Here is an 18,036-nt window from a genome sequence, read left to right as displayed (position 1 = left end):
GTCTCGGTCGGGGGTGTGACAAACAATATTTAAATCTTTGACATTTTATACATTAAATAAAAGGGTGAAAGAAGAATTACCTAAAAGCCTTTTACACCAAGTGATTCATCCCATGGTTAAGGAGAATGAGGGTGTAGGTTCAATCCCTCCGCCATCTCTTTCCTCCCTTAAATACCATTGTTTACAATGCTAAAAAACACCGATAGACATTATATAGAAGTGTTAGGATAAAATAAACAAGAAGATGTTCTAGCCTAATTAGTTATGGTCGTGGTTTAGGAGAGAGATGTCTTGAGGGTCTTGAATTTGGTTGACGTGCACATCAGCTGCCAAGTCAACATCTCTTCCAGCTTAGAATACCACATTGGCGATTACCTACTGAAAATGTCAAAAGGCATTCGTTAATTTTTCCAAAACTTTTGGGATTTTTCTGAGATTTCCTTTTTTTTATTAAACTTTAGCATATCATTTTTAATAAATCTTTTTTTAGAATGATTATGTATATATAAAAAGTAGCTAGAAGCTAACCATAGCGAACAAAAACAATTAGTTTATGAGTGGATTTTGCGACCACCCATTTAAAGAATTAAAGTTTCCCTAACCTAATGCAAAACTAATAAAACGAGAATGGAACAATAGAATCAAACATCAACTCCCTCTTGTACTTCACATTCCCAAAAACAAGTGCATGGATTCTCATATGTCCAAAGAACCCAAATCAAAATAGCACAAGTCACCTCCATAATGGATCTCCAAGCATTTGCTACAACCTGAACATCAATCCACTCAAATAAATCTTCAATGGAATCAAGCATAGGCACCATCACTACCCATCTCGCAAACTTTAGTCAAAGTTGCCTAGCCAACGAACACTTTAAAAACAAATGAACAACATCTTCTTGCACCTCCCTACAACACAAAGAGAGGAATATTCAATTCCTCTATAATCAAGATTACATCTCGCCGGCATACAATTGAGAATAAGTCTCAAAGTAAAAAATAATTATATTTATAGAAAGGGACTTATTGCACCTAGTAGCAACACCGTTGCTAGGAAAAGATAAGAGATCCAAATGAGATCTAGCAACCTTCACATAAAACGTGTCATCCATCCTGATAACCCCCCTCCATGAGTCTCGTCTATCAATTGAATTCAACAACTCTATTAATTGTTGGAGTTGCAACTCCAAAACTCGTTCACCTATCAAAAACTCGTTCACCTATCGATCTCCTCCACGGAATCTCCCATTTATTACCGGACCAATAGACACATCTCTATTGATAGAAAAACTCAAAACTAAAAAATATCGAAACCGAACCGTAAAAATGCGTAAGGAAAGAACGCGAGATGGACCGAAAAGACCGAGACCAGACTGAAAAAAGGCAGGACGGTTTGGAAACCGCCCCAAAAAGACCGTATATCGTTTCGAGAGCGACCGAAAACCGGTCCGTAACGGCTAATGAGCATCTCTAAAAAAACTATAAGTCACCCCAAAACATCCAAAATATCCTACTTCAAAATCATGGTCGGCCCGGAGGTCCGATCTAGCGGTCTTCTCAATTGGTCTGATCCTTTTGTCCCTTTTGGTGCTTGTTCAAATTGGCTCAAATAGCTTGATATGGGCATATCAAATAGTTCATGTATATTATTAACTCTATCAAATCATAAACAAATAAAATTTTAGGTGTTATTTTGTTTTGACTTATTAGGAGTGACTCTCAACTGAGTGTTTATGGGTTCAAGTCTCATTAAGAGACATAAATGGAGTTAAGGATTAAATTAGGAGTAGGATAGTTTACCGTTTCAAATAATAATAATAATAATAATAATAATAATATAGTTAAACTCCATTAAATCATAATTAAACGAACAGCATGGTAGTGTTGGACTTAATGAATGCTAATTCAAATTGTGAGGTTTCGTTATAAATTTATCTGGATGTATCGTCCTCATTCCCAGAAAAAAAATCACGACGTTTTACATAATGATCGTTTAAAATTTTAAAAATAAAAATGGCAATATACATCTATATATAGTTGCACATTTAAGCAACCAATGCAAAAAGATACTACATTACTACAAGTTGCAAATCCGTTTACACGAAGAATATGACTTTTGAATCTTTGATGTATTTGTCAAAAGCTTTCGGACGCCGATGGATTCTAGATTGTCTTTTAGACTTAAAACTCAAATACAAATTTGACTTTTTATAGCTTTATGGTCCATACTGCTCCATACTTCAAGTGACATTATGCTTATTGACTTCTATTTACGGGTATCATTTAAAAGTCATACAAAGTATTTTATTATGCCAAATTGTTAAATTAAAAGAACTTGGGTCATTATTTTTTTTTAAACGTATAAACATATTTAATATATTAATAGTTAATGTGGTAAAATTTCAAAATAATAACACAAATGTTATCAGAACTTTGGCCATCTAGTGCCTTTATTTTTTTTTATTTCCATATTGTATCTGTTTTAGGTCTTTTCCTAGCTTCTTGCCAGGGGCTCCTTTTTATATATGTATATTCATTTGTCAGTTCAAAAAATAAAAAAAAAAAAAATAGTGCTCCATAAAGGATTTTGATGTATTTATTAACTGTCATCATTTATATAGTTTTGGTAACATGATTAAATAAGTGAAATTTGAGTTGGGTGTTTTCTAATGTAAGGTTTTATATTGATTCAGCTTTGTAAAATTAGGGTAAATTTCAAGAGTGTTCAACTTAGAACATTGGTCGCAAGTTGGTTTAACGTAATTTTAACTATTATTTGCCAAAAAGAGATTGAAATCATTTCATTAACTCTTTTATGTACAACGATTAGTCCAGATAAATCATAATAAAATAATTGTAAGGTACATGTGAAGTCTAAGATTTTCTTTTTAAAAGAATTCTTATGAAAAACATGGGACTTCAACATATAAGACGTGTTGTATTTATATGAGATACACTAATAATTGTTTTATTAATTAGATATTATGTAAGAAGCCAATATTAGCAATTGATGAAATAGTCACTACAAAGTACAAACAACAATTTAGCAAATAAGATTAGAGAAAATTTAGGTTTCGTGTCTCCTTTGCTATCACGAACCCGAAGGCTTGATATTTTTCACAAGCTTAGACAGTAAAATAGTATTTTCTTCACGGAGTTGGATTGCTTTCTTCCACAGTTCTGCGTTTTCTTTCAAGATGTTCATGTTCTCCATATACAACTTCAAGTTTTTGAACTCCATCTCCTGTTTCATCTTTTCATTGATGCGTCTGTTCATCACAACAAAAATAAATTTGTTTCAATAACCTTATAGAGAAAAAGAGGAGACATTTTGTATACAAAGGAGAAAGTGATTCATGTACCTGTTAAACCTATGAAGTCGAACTTGTATGTGTTTTCGAACACGATTTGACTTCATTTTCCGGGTAGGGGAACTAAGAAGAGGCGATGAGACACATTTTGAGTTATATGTGTACATTTAGAGGTGTTAGTTTCCCTTTTCGGGATGAATACTAACATGAATGCCTAAGTTGTTGGTTCCTGCCTCCTTTATAAATAGGACAACTACGTATTTTTCATTATTAATTCAAGAAAATAGCTAGAGTAATAGAATTTATTATCACAACATATCTCTATCAAACAACTATTTAATATATTAAAAAATTTAGTATGTGTAATGATTAGATGCGAATCCAGACCTTGGTAATTATGGTGTTTGCATTTATTTCAAAACTGGAGACATTATTTTAACCATGTGTGTAGTGGGCCAGTATACATATGTGTAATAAAATCAAAGTATTATTACGTTTTAGTTCTTTTAACAAAAGAGTTCATTTATCTATGGGTGTAAATGAGCTTAACGACTCGTTAAAAATTCTATTCGAGTTTGAGTTATACGAGCTGGAGCCGAATTCGAGTTTAGTTTTAGGCTCATTTATTAAACGAGCTCGAGTCCGAACTTTATCTGTCGAGCTCGATTAGGCCCACAAGCTTAAACAAGCCAATGCATATTTATATAATATAATTTTTAATTTTAATTTTATATATTAATTACCAAAAAAATACAAATAAGCTTATTTTTTTTACTGCCGATCTAGGCTCATTTAGGCACGACATACAAACGAGTCGAGCCCGAACCAAACTCGAGCATTTTAATTCATCCATGAGTCGAGCTTGAGCTTTGAAAATTAAACTCGAATCGAATCGAGCTCGAGCTCAATCCCCATGAATTTAAACGAGCCGAGTCCGAGCCTACCCAAGCTCGAGCTAGACTCGGCTCGTTTACAACACTACATTGAACATAATTTATGTTCGACAACCAATTTTTAATAGCTTTAAGGCTTTTAAATTAGGATTTTATCTAAAGTATTTTATGTTTCGTAAGATTATGTTTATAAGATTGGATCGAGATCAAAAGATCCTACAAAAATAAACCTATATTTGATTTTTCTCATAGAGCCTTAGATGTGGAGTATGTTCAATGTCAAGTTAAATAGACAAATTTTTGAGTGTCAACTATAAAATGAAGCTAAATAGGTGCAATTTGTTCGTGTTAAGATATTAACATCCTAGTCGGAAGCTTAAGATCTTAATACTCACATTGCTTCGGATAAATCATAATGTGATCATAATTGTTTTTCGCTTGGAAAATCTTAAAATCATAAGATCTTAAGATTAAAATCGAGATTGGAGCAATCATGCCTCTTATGATTTTTATCTATTAGTTATTTTAAAATCCAAACTAACAAAATAAAGTTTGAAAATGTAGGTTTAATCTTTTTTTATGTTAAATTGAAAACTCATATACATAATCTCCATCATGCTTTTTATTTAGTTTTGTTGAGGCTTTGGTCTCTTTCAAAAAAAATCTTGCTTCTTATTTAGAGCTTTTACATTTTATTTTATTCTACACATTTAAAAAAGTTAGCAACTATTTTTATCAAATATTTCTACACATGTAAATCAACAACGAAAGATTTAAACTACGAGTTATCTTTTCACCCTTCCCTCATGGTACCACTTCGTTATCGGTCACCCATGTGTATTTAGCCTTGCAAGGTGGTCCTTGCTGATTCACATTGGATTCCACGTGCCCCATGCTACTTGGGTCAGAGCATAAGCTAGTGATGCTTTCGGCTACTGGACTTTCGCCATCTAGGGTGTAGCATTCTATTGCTTCGCCTAGCAGCACGACGCTTGTATTGCTCTCCCACAAACCCATTTTCACGGTTTAGGTTGCTCCCATTTTGCTCGCCGCTACTACAGGAATCACTTTTGCTTTCTTTTCCTCTGGCTACTAAGATGTTTCAGTTCGCCAGGTTGTCTCTTGCATGCCCATGGATTCGACAACAGTTTGAAAGGTTAACCTATTCGGTAATCTCCGGATCTATGCTTATTTTCAACTCCCCGAAGCATTTCATCGCTTACTACGCCCTTCCTTGTCTCTTGGTGCCTAGGTATCCACTGTAAGCCTTTCCTCGTTTGAACCTCGCCCTTAATTTTAAGGATATGCCATCCTAAGGTGTTGCTAAATGGATGGATCTTATCAACTTTCATGAATGATAAATCACAGATCGAACCACCAAATCGGAAAAATTGGGTGTTTTCATATAGCTTTGTATCGGCTAAGTTCACGAGTTGGAGATCAGCGGACTCGAACCGCTAACATCCGTCGCAGGTTTTTTCAAATATACTTTATTCAAACACAATATTAGACCAAGTGTTTTCAATCAGATTTGATTATAATAAATAAACGGATATTGTTAAAATATAAATCAATTGGTGAAACGATCAAGTATGGGTATTTCTAGCGACCTTTGGTACCTTCCCGTCCGTTGCTGGTATGGCAGCTGTAGTAAATGTGTATGGGCCTAAACCCGTCTTAGAAAAAACGAAGATATGGAATGCCACCTGGATAATTTTTGGTGACTTTAACGATGTCCGGAGACTGATTAAAGGATCAACTCGACCTTTTGTAAATCGATTGTTGATTCTTTCAATCTCTTCATTGAAAGAGTTGAATTACACGATTTGAAATTGGGGGGGGGGGGGGGGGGGAGGGGGTGATAGATACACTTATTTTCAGCAATTCGAGGCAAAGTTGAGAAAATTATATAGATATTTGGTATGTTCGAATTTCATTGACAAATTTCCTATGGCCTCATCTATTGCTCTTTCCAGATATCTTTCAGACCACTCTCATGTGTTCCTTAAAACCAAGATTGAAGACTTTGGTCCTCCCTCATTTAAGTTTTTCAACTCATGGTTGTTGCGAGATGGATTTGATCATGTAGTACTTAAAGCATCAGAAGAAATCAAAGGATATGGTGTTGCTGATGCTTTCTTAGCGTGTAAATTCAAACACTTGAAGGGTGAAATCAAGAAATGGAGGGCGATTGAATTTCAAAAAAAAATGAGAAACTTATGAGCATGAAAAAAGGAATGGGAGAGATAGACTCACTGGCAGAAACTAGGCAATTATCTAATCTTGAAATCGAAGAAAGAGTTAGAGGTTTTAGCAGGATCTCAAAAATGGAAATGCTCGCTTCTTTGGATCTCAGACAGAAAGCAAGGATTAAGTAGGTAGTAGAAGGGGACGGGAATCCAAGTTTCTTTCTTGGATACATTAATAACAAGGCAAGGGGAAACCATATTGATGGTTTCATGGCAAAGGAAAAATGGCTATCAAATCCCAGCAAAATGAAAAATGAAGCTGTGAATTTTTTTCTCCAATAAGTTCCATGAAAAATGGGTGTCTAGATCAAGATTTAGCAGCGAATTTTTTCGAAAGCTATCTTCGACTGATGCTGAAATTTTAGAGTCGCCGATCTCACTCATTGAGATAAAAAAAAACGCCATTTGTTCATGTGGTAGAGAGAAGTCCCTGGGGTGGGACGAGCTTACCCTCAAATTCTTCAAAAAATTCTGGGTAACCATAAAAGATGATGTATTTGAATTTCTAAAATATTTTGAAAGGTGGGGCAAGTTCTCAAGGGGTTGCTATGTCTCTTTTATTACACTAGTTGTGAAGAGTAAAGAACCACTTCGTCTTGTTGATTATCGTCCAATTAGTTTGATTGGATCGATGTATAAGATCATTGCAAAGATTCTTGCTTTGTGAGTTAAAAGGGTAACTAGGAGTGTGATTAATGAGGTTCAATCCGCCTTTGTAGAAGGGTTGAACATTTTAGAGGGGCATCTCATTGTAAATGAGATCTGTTCGTGGGCCAAGGCAAATGGGAAAGAAATTTTGTTCAAGACAGATTTCAACAATGTTTTCGACTCTATTAATTGGGGATATCTTGAATCTATAATGGCCCAAACGAATTTTGCTTGTAAATGGAGATCATGGATCCAGGGTTGCTTGAAGTTGGCTAGAGCTTCTATTATCATTAATGGAAGCCCTACTAGTGAGTTTACAATGTCAAAGGGGGTGAGGCAAGGGGACCCGCTTTCCCCTTTCTTGTTTATTTTCACGATGGGGGGACTAAACATTGCATTGAAGTCAGTGACCTCCAAAGGTATATTCGACGAGATTCGAATTCCATGCTCTAACATTTTCTTGTCCCATCTATTATACGTAGATGATGCTTTGTTCTTGGGGGAATGGTCGAAGAGGAATATTGTAAACTTGGCTAGAATCCTAAGATGCTTTTATGTATCTTCCGTCTTGAAGGTTAACTTCAACAAATCCAAAGTCTATGGCATTGTTGCTCCGACCCGTGAAGTCGTTAATTGGGAAATTCCTCTAGGTTGTGAACCGTCATCGCTACCTTTCACCTACCTTGGGTTCCTAGTAGGAACAAATATGAATCGAAAGGCTTCATAGAATCCAATTTTGGCTAAACTAAAGGCAAAACTATCGGTTTGGAAGGCAAAAAGCCTTAGCTTTGGTGGTCGAATTACACTCGCTAAAGTTGTCCTTGGGAGTCTCCCCACATTCTGTCTGTCCATTAGGTGCCCCGATTGGAGTTATTAACTTACTTGAAAAAAATACAAAGGCAAACTATTTAGGGAGGTCCTACTTGTAATAATAGTATAAACTGGGTGGCATGGGAGAACATTGTTTCTCCAAAAGGCGGTGGGTGGATTAGATCTGGGATCCATACGTTCTTTGAACTTAGCATTACTAACTAAGTGGATGTGGCGCTTGAAGAGTGATCCCAATTCTTTATGGGCTAAGGTTATCAGGAGACTACACAAACTGGATGGCGATCAGACTCGATTCTGCTCAAGGAACCTTTGGATTGGTGTTTTGAAAAATATTGTAAAATGTAGAGACACGTTGGAGAGGATCAATATTCCATTCGAGGATATAATGCAACCAAGGGAGACAAGGGATGGATGGGTATCATCATTTGTGTTAAATTGGAAATTTTGTGTGGCACCCCTCCGTGTTAGAATGAAAGGGCCCCCTTTCCAGTATGCGACGATATATTCCCATGGCTAAAAACAATTCCATTAAAAGTCTCGGGCTTTGTGTAGAGAGAGAAACAAAATAGAATACCATCGGCGGAGCACTCAAGAACAGGGGTGTTGTAATGACATCAACTACATGTGGATTCTGTAGAGCGCCAGAAGAAACATGGGATCATTGATGGGTTTTGGTCATAAGACATCCTATGTGCTCATACAAACCCTAATGCTTGGATCTAGGTTTCTCTATTGTACATACTTTGAATCCAAGACTATAAACCCTAATTCTAGCATATGGAAATCAATATTAACATATAATTAGGTTTAAGAACATACCTTGATTGTTATATAGCAATAACAATCCAATTCCTCCTTGAATTGACCTTGGAAGGCTTAGAGTCACAAGTGTCACTCCTCTAATGGCTTACAAACACCATAAGCAAGTGGAGAAGGTATAAAGAGAGAGGAGGGAGGTTAGAATTCGTCCTTAGGACCTCTTGGGAAGGGTTGGACGAATTCCTATGCCTTACGGGGTTTATATAGGTGTAAAGATTAGGGTTTTAGTCCTTATCCTTATCTAGTTGCTTGTCCACCAAGCAACCATAAGATAAGTCCTAGAAATCCTTATCCTAGTCAAATTCTAAGGGATTTACACCTCAAATTCGTTCACCATATATATAAGATAATCCTTACCTTATTTTGTAACTATCACATAATTACAATTCAGCCCCTCTAGTTTAATTAATTACACTTGATCACAAAATTAATTCTTAATTAATTATTGACCAATATATAATTAAACAAATATGATTTCTCCTTTAATATATTATCCTTATAACATATTAATAAATCATAATAACCTCTCTCTCTTTATTTATTTCTCCAATCGAGTTGCTTTGGTGAAGGCAACCCAAAAGGACCATGCACCATCGGGTCAAGTACATACCAAAATAGTTATGGACTTAGACACTAATCCAACAGTCTCCCACTTGGATAAGTCTAACAACTATTCTGCGTATGACTTCGGATCCCGATCTGCAATCGTAGCTTTCCAAAGCCGCTGTCAACTCTGATCATATCAAATACACGTGTCCTTAGATAAGGGATCATATATTCCTCCATTCTAGATATCATATGAGATATGATTTCAAATCATTCTCTTTGTACTATATCTCGATTTTTGATTTATGACGACAGACTAATTGAACAAATCAAATTAGCCCTAGCCCGGCCGAGCATTTACGTTTGTCATCACTAAACCATCGAGTGGCCCAAAGATATCGCTTTTATCCTACTTTGGATAAAAGGAACGGATAAACTTTGATACAATGCTTGCTTGTACTCACGCACCGAATCACACACAACAATATGTTTTATAACACCAAGTTACTGGTGCGTTTACATATTATCAATGTGTAACCGATTTGCAAGATACAACTCACACATCTCGGTTTCAAGAATATAAGATGTTATCGTCTCACCAATCACTCGTGATACAATCCATGGAGTGATCCAAGTGAGCGTGGGTCTAATCCAATGCTCAAATCACATTCATAAGCACTCATGAACGTTGCAGCAAACATTTGCTTATGTCTAATACTCTTTTAGACAATCCACACACCAATTCACGACAGTCTTCATTCATATCTACTTCCAACATATGAACGACTGTGGCCCGTTCGAATAATTCGATTATTCTTAATAAATTCAATTATTCTGGAAGTCAAAACATGCAAAGTGAAACACAAGAATAATACTAATCCCATATGGCCTCAACCCTTTGAGCATAAATAAAACACCTTTTATTTATCACCATATTGATTACTCATTATTTATCGTTTCGGGTAATCAACTTCTTACTTTAATTACAACACTTGTCCCATGCTTCTAGCATGTACACAATGTTTACCTATGGTTCTTACTTTGTGAAATAGATCACATTGAACACATTTCCAATCATTCTCATTTCACAACTCCAAATCCTTTTCATAAGTGAAAGAATATCAAATTCTTGCTACTTATAGAATATGCTGGATTCTAACATTTTATGCAATGATCTCTTTTGTAATGTCACTGCACCAAAGTCACAAAGACTATTGCCAATGATATTACAAAGTCTTCTATCGGAGATTGTTACAAGACAATTCCATAGATGTGATGTCTCTCACTCAAAGTACTTTCTTTGAACATCCTTTTGCATAGAAGTTTCTAATCTAGTCATAGATTTCTCAATATTCAATTCCCAATATGGACACACTTCCATATGTTCCATATGACAACTCATTCTTAATATAATTTTATCTATTCGTAATGATATCGATATGGTCCATCCAATATGGAAACATTTCCATATTTTCCAATACTATACTTCCAACTACTCACAAGCGACCAATCCTCGTCGAACTTTGGATTGTCCTTTGATAGTTGTTTAATTATTTTAGTCAAAACCAATTCTAGTCCCTTTTCCCTCTAAATGCGCTTGACATTTGGAAAATTTTAGAATGGTCAAACATTAAAGCATTTGCAATCGATCCTATACCCGAAGCGTATGGGACACGACGCATAATGTTTTATTTGCTATGTTCTCGAAATTCGAATTGTGAAGAGGGATGCCGTAATCATAATTGAAATTTTAAGAACACACTTTGTACCTTTGACTAAATTTTATTAACATTTCTCAACCTAAACCTTTAGATTTGAAATGAAGCATAATATTCTCTCCCTTAATTATAGCAAAACAACTCTTCAACTATTGCGACTTTGCAAAGTATGACTCTTGTTTTCTATAATTAATATTGCTAATCTTGTAATACTTTCCTTAATAATCATACAATCATAACTTTTATGCTCCCACTATCTTGATGATTATTATAAAACATAACACTTATGCTCCCACTAGCTTCGACATGTATTCATAAACATCTTAACTTTCAGAAAAACAATGCTTATTGAATTTCTTAAGTTCATGTTTCTAATACTTAGTGCTTTGATAATCTTTTATCAACGTTTCTTGATATTATACACATTTGCCTTCGATAGTTCATATGTGTGTCTAAACAATTAAGACTAATTGCTAAACCTCACAATTCAAATTATGGAAAGGGATGCCGTAACCATAATTGAATTCGAGAATGCAATTTTACAATCACTATCTTCTTAAAATCTGTCTTAGTGAAAGCATTTCCTCACAATCATTTTCATGGAGGAAATCTTATGACACTTAGATTTAAACAGTGTATTTGTTCCTATCCATGTGAATTTGTCAAAACCAAGGTTTACGACAAATTCAAACTCTTACGGATCGAACTTTCTTGATCTCGATTTCTTGCCTTTATGGTAGCACAACTGCCCACCATGTCTTCCCAGTAGTTAAGCAGCTCACCCTTTCCTATCAATGTACCTTTCATTGATTAAGGTGCTTTGCCTTTTATGCGTTCAAAATGAGAACTCATAGAACTCACATGCATAATTAACTCGATGGGATTGGCACAGAAACAAAATAATGTCAACACGATAGGTTGTAAACCTCAACTCGTGGCTAGTGATGATCGATAAGGTTTATTTGATTTGTTCTTGAAACCTTTCAAGACCATTAAGACTCCCACTGGCTCCTTGACATATTAGATTCTCTTGTCAAAAACCATTTCTTGACAAACAAATATTCAAGAGTTAGTGTAGCTTTTATCAAAAGACTTCATAAATTTGTCCTAGTTGGTCTTTGTCTTATCCAAGATATCACAACTTTCCACATTTAATGAAAGTTACAAACCTTCTTAATACCTTTCACTCAATGTCACAATCTTAACTTTAAGACTTGTTATTGAACGAAGTATGATTGACTTATTGATTTAACCATTTCTTCAATTCTTGATTCCTCTTCTTAGACATACAATTGTACTAAGACTCACTTAGAGGATCAATTGAGGTATGGTTCTTAATCATTAAGACCTATCATAAAGCATAAAAGCTACTCTCCCTTCTTCTTAGAATGGAGAAACTTTTATCTTTCTGTCTTCTTGATTCTTCTTATTCGTTTTGCTATTGATTTAAACTTTTTCAATCAACTAAGAATTACACTTAATCTTATAAGTATAATCATATTTACTAAACCTTTAGTAAATCATGACGAATATCTTGTTACTCTTATGGTGGAGTTTGATCAACATGCAACTTTGTGTACTCGATCTCCTAGTCCTTCACTTGACTCTTTGTCAATGAATTAGTCTAATTTCCAAATACGAAATTTCTCATTCATCGTGTAACCAAGTTGCATGATTCCAAGTTTCTGTCCAATTGAAACTTGGCCGATGAGAAACTCTCCCTATTCGGTAAATTCTCGACTTTCCATGAATAACATAAGAATCAAATCCATTTGTTGTAGAAAAATGCAAACACCAATTTTCATAACGATTTCATTGCAAGGAAATAAACAAACAAATAAATAAGTCAAACGAAAATTTATTTTATTTATAAAGCAGCGGAAAACATTTGTCCTTGCAAAATCCATTGAAAACTATGTATTTCAAAAGGAAATTTCTAAAAACTCTATCATAACTATCTAAGCTCAAAATCTAATCTTCAAGTCCATGCGATCAAGATCCATTCCTTGTGATTAGATTCATCTTGCTCTTTTCACCAAGCTTCCTTTCTTTTCACCGATCCTGCAAAACATTCAAATGCAATCTTATCACATTATGTATTAAGAATCAATGAATAGGAACTTAATGAAGTTAGATAGTGGATTTTTCCTGAAGCGCAGCCATACTCTTTGACTCTCCCATCTTTTGGACTCTTCAGGCTCTTTTGGCAGACTTGTATCCAACGCCCTTTCCTTTGGCAGCAAACGCAGGTCGGTTCTCCTAGAACGTCCTCGGAAGTATGGTCGGTTGACTCTCCCAACAAATACGCTCCATTGCTTCGCCAAATCATTTCTGATTCCGCAGCAATGAGCATGTAAGTTAGGTCAATGAGGTTGTCGTCATGATCCATCATATAATACTTTCTTTTGAACTCATTATATGATTCTGGAAGTGACTGCAAAACCCAATTCACAGCCAACTGATCTGGGAATGACACACCCAACATTATCAACCTATCAATGTGTGATTTCATTCCTAGAACGTGTGCATACACGGGTTGACCATCTTCATGTTTCATTTCCAATAGGGCTTTAGTGATATTGAACCTTTCAATTCTTCGATCTTGTGGGTTGGGGAGAACAATAGGAGGAGGAGGAGGAAGTGAAGCATGATTTCTTGTTCCTCGATTGAATCGTGGAATACCATCTTCATGTGGAAAGCTTGTTCCACGGGATTTGGGAAAACCATAGTTGTCGAACTTTGACATCTACAATACGGGAGAAAACAAATTCAAGTTAGTTGATTCATTGAGTCCTTAGTAAATCACCCAAATGAGATACTAAGGCTAGGACCCAACACAATATTCTACAACTCGGGAGAGGGATGCCGTAACCCTAATTGCAGAACATTTGAAGGTAAGTGAATGACGATTCACTAATTTCCACCACGAAAAACGAAAAAGAATTTAAGTTTTAAATCTATGAAAACTCCTAGATCCTTTGAGATACATTGAACTTTCAATGACATGTTTAAATCTCGATATGCCCCTCTTGTTTGTGACTGGGATGCCGAGGATCACAAAGCGGGTGTGAATAACCATGCAAACTACATGGTGCCCTCACATGTTACAGTCACCTATTCGATGTGCCGGTAAACCACACACGCTCCACCAAACTATGACAAACATTGAGTCACCCTTTGCTACCTTTGCTTAGACCCATTTAGTGTGTCGGTTAACCACACACGCTCCACTAACGTCTTCGCAAGGGCACAAAGTGTAATTTCATGGAATTGCATCAATTTACTTTTGCCTAAGTAACTAAGATTGGGAATTATATGAAAACATTTAGTTACTTTTATACTTCATTATACATATAAAGGAAGGTTTCGTCCTATCCTACCCGTTCGGCTAACGACCCTCCACTGGTCAAGAGTGCGGTGGGTAAGAGTGGATACCCATTCAATCGCCATTTTATAGGCAATTTCCTTAAACACCCCTTATAGACTAGCTTCGTGAATGAGGCTTACTAACGGTAAGACTGACTTTTACTCATACATATATATAATGTTAGACTTTTAATGTTATATATAGTATAGGGTGTATTTTACACTTTTAAAATATTAGGTGGTTCAATTTAACAATTATACTTTTAATTCACTTAAATTGTAAACCTAAAATTTTATGGATTTATTAAACCTCTTTAATTAAACACCTTAATTAGTTAATAAAACCATAAGGGTGTGATTTGAACTTTTTCAAAACTATACTTGAGTTTTAGAATTTAACATTCCTAATTAAACTTTTAATCAACTTTTAAATTCCAAAACTTGAGGGCAAGTTTTGAAACATTTCAACACATTAGGTTTTAGAATTTAAATATACATCAAAATTAAACTATTTAATCAAAATTTAAATTCCAAAACTTGAGGGCAAGTTTTGAAACATTTCTCAAAACATAAGGGTTTCAACTATTTAAATTTCAAAACAACAAAGCTTTTGGGGTTCAAATTTAAACTATAAAACCTAAAGGGCCATATATGAAACTTTTCACAACAACAAGGATCAAATAACATTTAATCACATAATTATCCATATTTGATGATTTCTTGCAAAATAATTTATCAATTTACTTAAAATAATTAATCAATTATCTTATAAGGAAACAATTATCTTATTAATTGATAAATATCTTCAATTAGATTAAAAATATAGTCAAATATATCATATAATCGGATTAATATTAATCTAACATGATAAGGTAATTATCCCAATGCAAAAACAGCAAGAAATCCCGAGATAAGCACTGTCTGACGCACCGACTCGCCGAGTCACCCTCTGGAACTCGCCGAGTAGGGCTGACTCGCCGAGTCCAAGAGTAACTCGCCGAGTCAAGTCGAACAGTGAGATCAAAACACGATTTTCAGTTACATCAAGCATCAATACAATAGAAACCAATCATGGCTCTGATACCACTGATGGGTTTTGGTCATAAGACATCCTAAGTGCTCATACAAACCCTAATGCTTGGATCTAGGTTTCTCTATTGTACATACTTTGAATCCAAGACTATAAACCCTAATTCTAGCATATGGAAATCAATACTAACATATAATTAGGTTTAAGAACATACCTTGATTGTTATATAGCAATAACAATCCAATTCCTCCTTGAATTGACCTTGGAAGGCTTAGAGTCACAAGTGTCACTCCTCTAATGGCTTACAAACACCATAAGCAAGTGGAGAAGGTATAAAGAGAGAGGAGGGAGGTTAGAATTCGTCCTTAGGACCTCTTGGGAAGGGTTGGACGAATTCCTATGCCTTAGGGGGTTTATATAGGTGTAAAGATTAGGGTTTTAGTCCTTATCCTTATCTAGTTGCTTGTCCACCAAGCAACCATAAGATAAGTCCTAGAAATCCTTATCCTAGTCAAATTCTAAGGGATTTACACCTCAAATTCGTTCACCATATATATAAGATAATCCTTACCTTATTTTGTAACTATCACATAATTACAATTCAGCCCCTCTAGTTTAATTAATTACACTTGATCACAAAATTAATTCTTAATTAATTATTGACCAATATTAATTAAACAAATATTATTTCTCCTTTAATATATTATCCTTATAACATATTAATAAATCATAATAACCTCTCTCTCTTTATTTATTTCTCCAATCGAGTTGCTTTGGTGAAGGCAACCCAAAAGGACCATGCACTATCGGGTCAAGTACATACCAAAATAGTTATGGACTGAGACACTAATCCAACAATCATATCCTAGCCTCATGCCCACTAGTGAAAGAAGTATTACACTCGATTCTCCAATGTTGCAACATCTAGACGACATAGTTTCAATCAATTTCAAACATCATTGATTTCGCCTCCAAATGGGGTAACTGCCCCAAGAAGAGGAAAACGTTAACATCGATATTATTCGGAACCCTGTGGTGTTTAATGATAGAGTTTTTAACAAGATTGACTTTGCGTCGGTGACAATATTGCTTATTTCAAAGCCCTAACATACATATGGGTAAAGCATAGAGGGCGTAGTGATAGAATATAATTGAGTTTATGGAACACAACCCATCTTCTATGTAATTGAAATGATGTAAAACATTCACCTCTACTAGCTACTTGCTGGTAAAGTGAATTTTAATAATAAAATATCTTTTGCCGGTTCAAAAAAAAAATTTAAGGTATATTTTAATTCTTATCAAGATATAATTCAAATCTTATGCTCCATAATCATTCTCATAGTTCGTACACATTAATTAATTCTTATTCAAGCTATTCCAAAATTAATCAGTTCTCATTACGAACACACACACACACACACACACACACACACACACACACACACATATATATATATATATATATATATATATATATATATATATATATATATATATATATAAGGTTGAGAACGCGAGAACAGATCTGGAGCTTCTAAATAATAAAATCTAAGGTTGTTATCAAACGGGCCATTTATGTAAATTCTAAAATTACTTGTATTAAAGTGTAACTTGTAAATGGTGAAAATGGTATTAGAGTAATTGTATATTTAGAAACATTAATTAATTCCTATAATTTCTCAACCATCCACATATTTCCTTTAATTCCTGTGACTCTCTTCATCTATCTTTTGTAAATCTAGGGCACGCAACATGCCTCATGCCTCCATCTTCTGCAGACTAACATCACAGAGCATGTACACCTTCATCATCTCATCCTCCGCCGTAACCCCTATGGTGAGTGGACTCAATGGCTTAGCATCACTCAACCTCACCATCCACCTCTCCTTCAGACAACTCCTTCACTCTCGGTCATTGTGGCTTACCTTCACTCACATGCTTCACAGTCGGTATAGAGCAAAGGAGGATCTTCGGGAGTGCGCGGTGCATCCTGAGCACGTTCGCGTCGTCAACGAGAATAAACTGATCATTGATGACGTCATGGCCGTTGATTGGATGTCTAATGGTGCTAGTGTCTCACCGAAGCCAGGGTCGGCGATGAAAGTTACATTTCTGAAGTTGAAGGGGAATTTAGTCGAAAATGAGAAAGCTAGGGTTTTGGAAGTGATTGGAAGAATTAAAGATCAGTTTCAAGCGATTGAACAACTAAGTTTGGGTGAGAATTTCTCTCATGAATGGGCGAAAGGGTTTACGATCGCTTCAATTGTTGTTTTGCCTGGGCAAGCTGATTTGGAGGCACTGGATTCAAATTTGGAAGGTGTGAACTCGCAGGAGGAGAAAGCCGGTGATTCCATAGAGAGTGTAGTGGTTGTTGATTACCTGATTCCACCTCCGTAGGTGGATAACCTCTAATGGATGCCTGTTCCAAGTTCTCAATTATCGATCGACTCTTTTTTTCTAATTGATTTTTCTAAATCATCAGTTCTTTGTAGGAAAAGAATACGATTTGTGCATCACCAGGTAGCTAAGTTTCTTTTTTTCAACCCTTTTATTCATTCTTGCATCTTTACTTGGTTGTGTTATCAACCTTGTGAAAATCTTGGTTGTAAGTGGAGAACTTGA

General features: G+C 35.2%; 2 protein-coding genes across 2 annotated transcripts; one reads left to right on the top strand and one right to left on the bottom strand.

The window, feature by feature from the left end:
• Positions 1 to 2,952: 2,952 nt before the first annotated feature.
• On the bottom strand, positions 2,953 to 3,577 carry LOC111920883 (protein LITTLE ZIPPER 1). Its single transcript, XM_023916458.3, has 2 exons — positions 3,363 to 3,577; positions 2,953 to 3,269 (listed from the first exon to the last, which is right to left on the bottom strand). The coding sequence occupies exons 1-2, from the start codon at positions 3,476 to 3,478 to the stop codon at positions 3,092 to 3,094; spliced, it is 294 nt and encodes a 97-aa protein (XP_023772226.1). The 5' UTR covers positions 3,479 to 3,577; the 3' UTR covers positions 2,953 to 3,091.
• Positions 3,578 to 17,166: 13,589 nt separating this feature from the next.
• On the top strand, positions 17,167 to 17,811 carry LOC111920855 (stress-response A/B barrel domain-containing protein UP3). Its single transcript, XM_023916436.1, has one exon. It carries the CDS (start codon positions 17,167 to 17,169, stop codon positions 17,809 to 17,811), a length of 645 nt encoding a protein of 214 aa, XP_023772204.1.
• The last annotated feature ends 225 nt before the right edge of the window (positions 17,812 to 18,036 follow it).

Source organism: Lactuca sativa, chromosome 3, assembly GCF_002870075.4.
Source record: "Lactuca sativa cultivar Salinas chromosome 3, Lsat_Salinas_v11, whole genome shotgun sequence".
Lineage (NCBI taxonomy): Eukaryota > Viridiplantae > Streptophyta > Magnoliopsida > Asterales > Asteraceae > Lactuca > Lactuca sativa.
The sequence above is the reverse complement of the archived record's forward strand: the minus strand, read 5'-3'. Positions and strand labels throughout refer to the sequence as shown.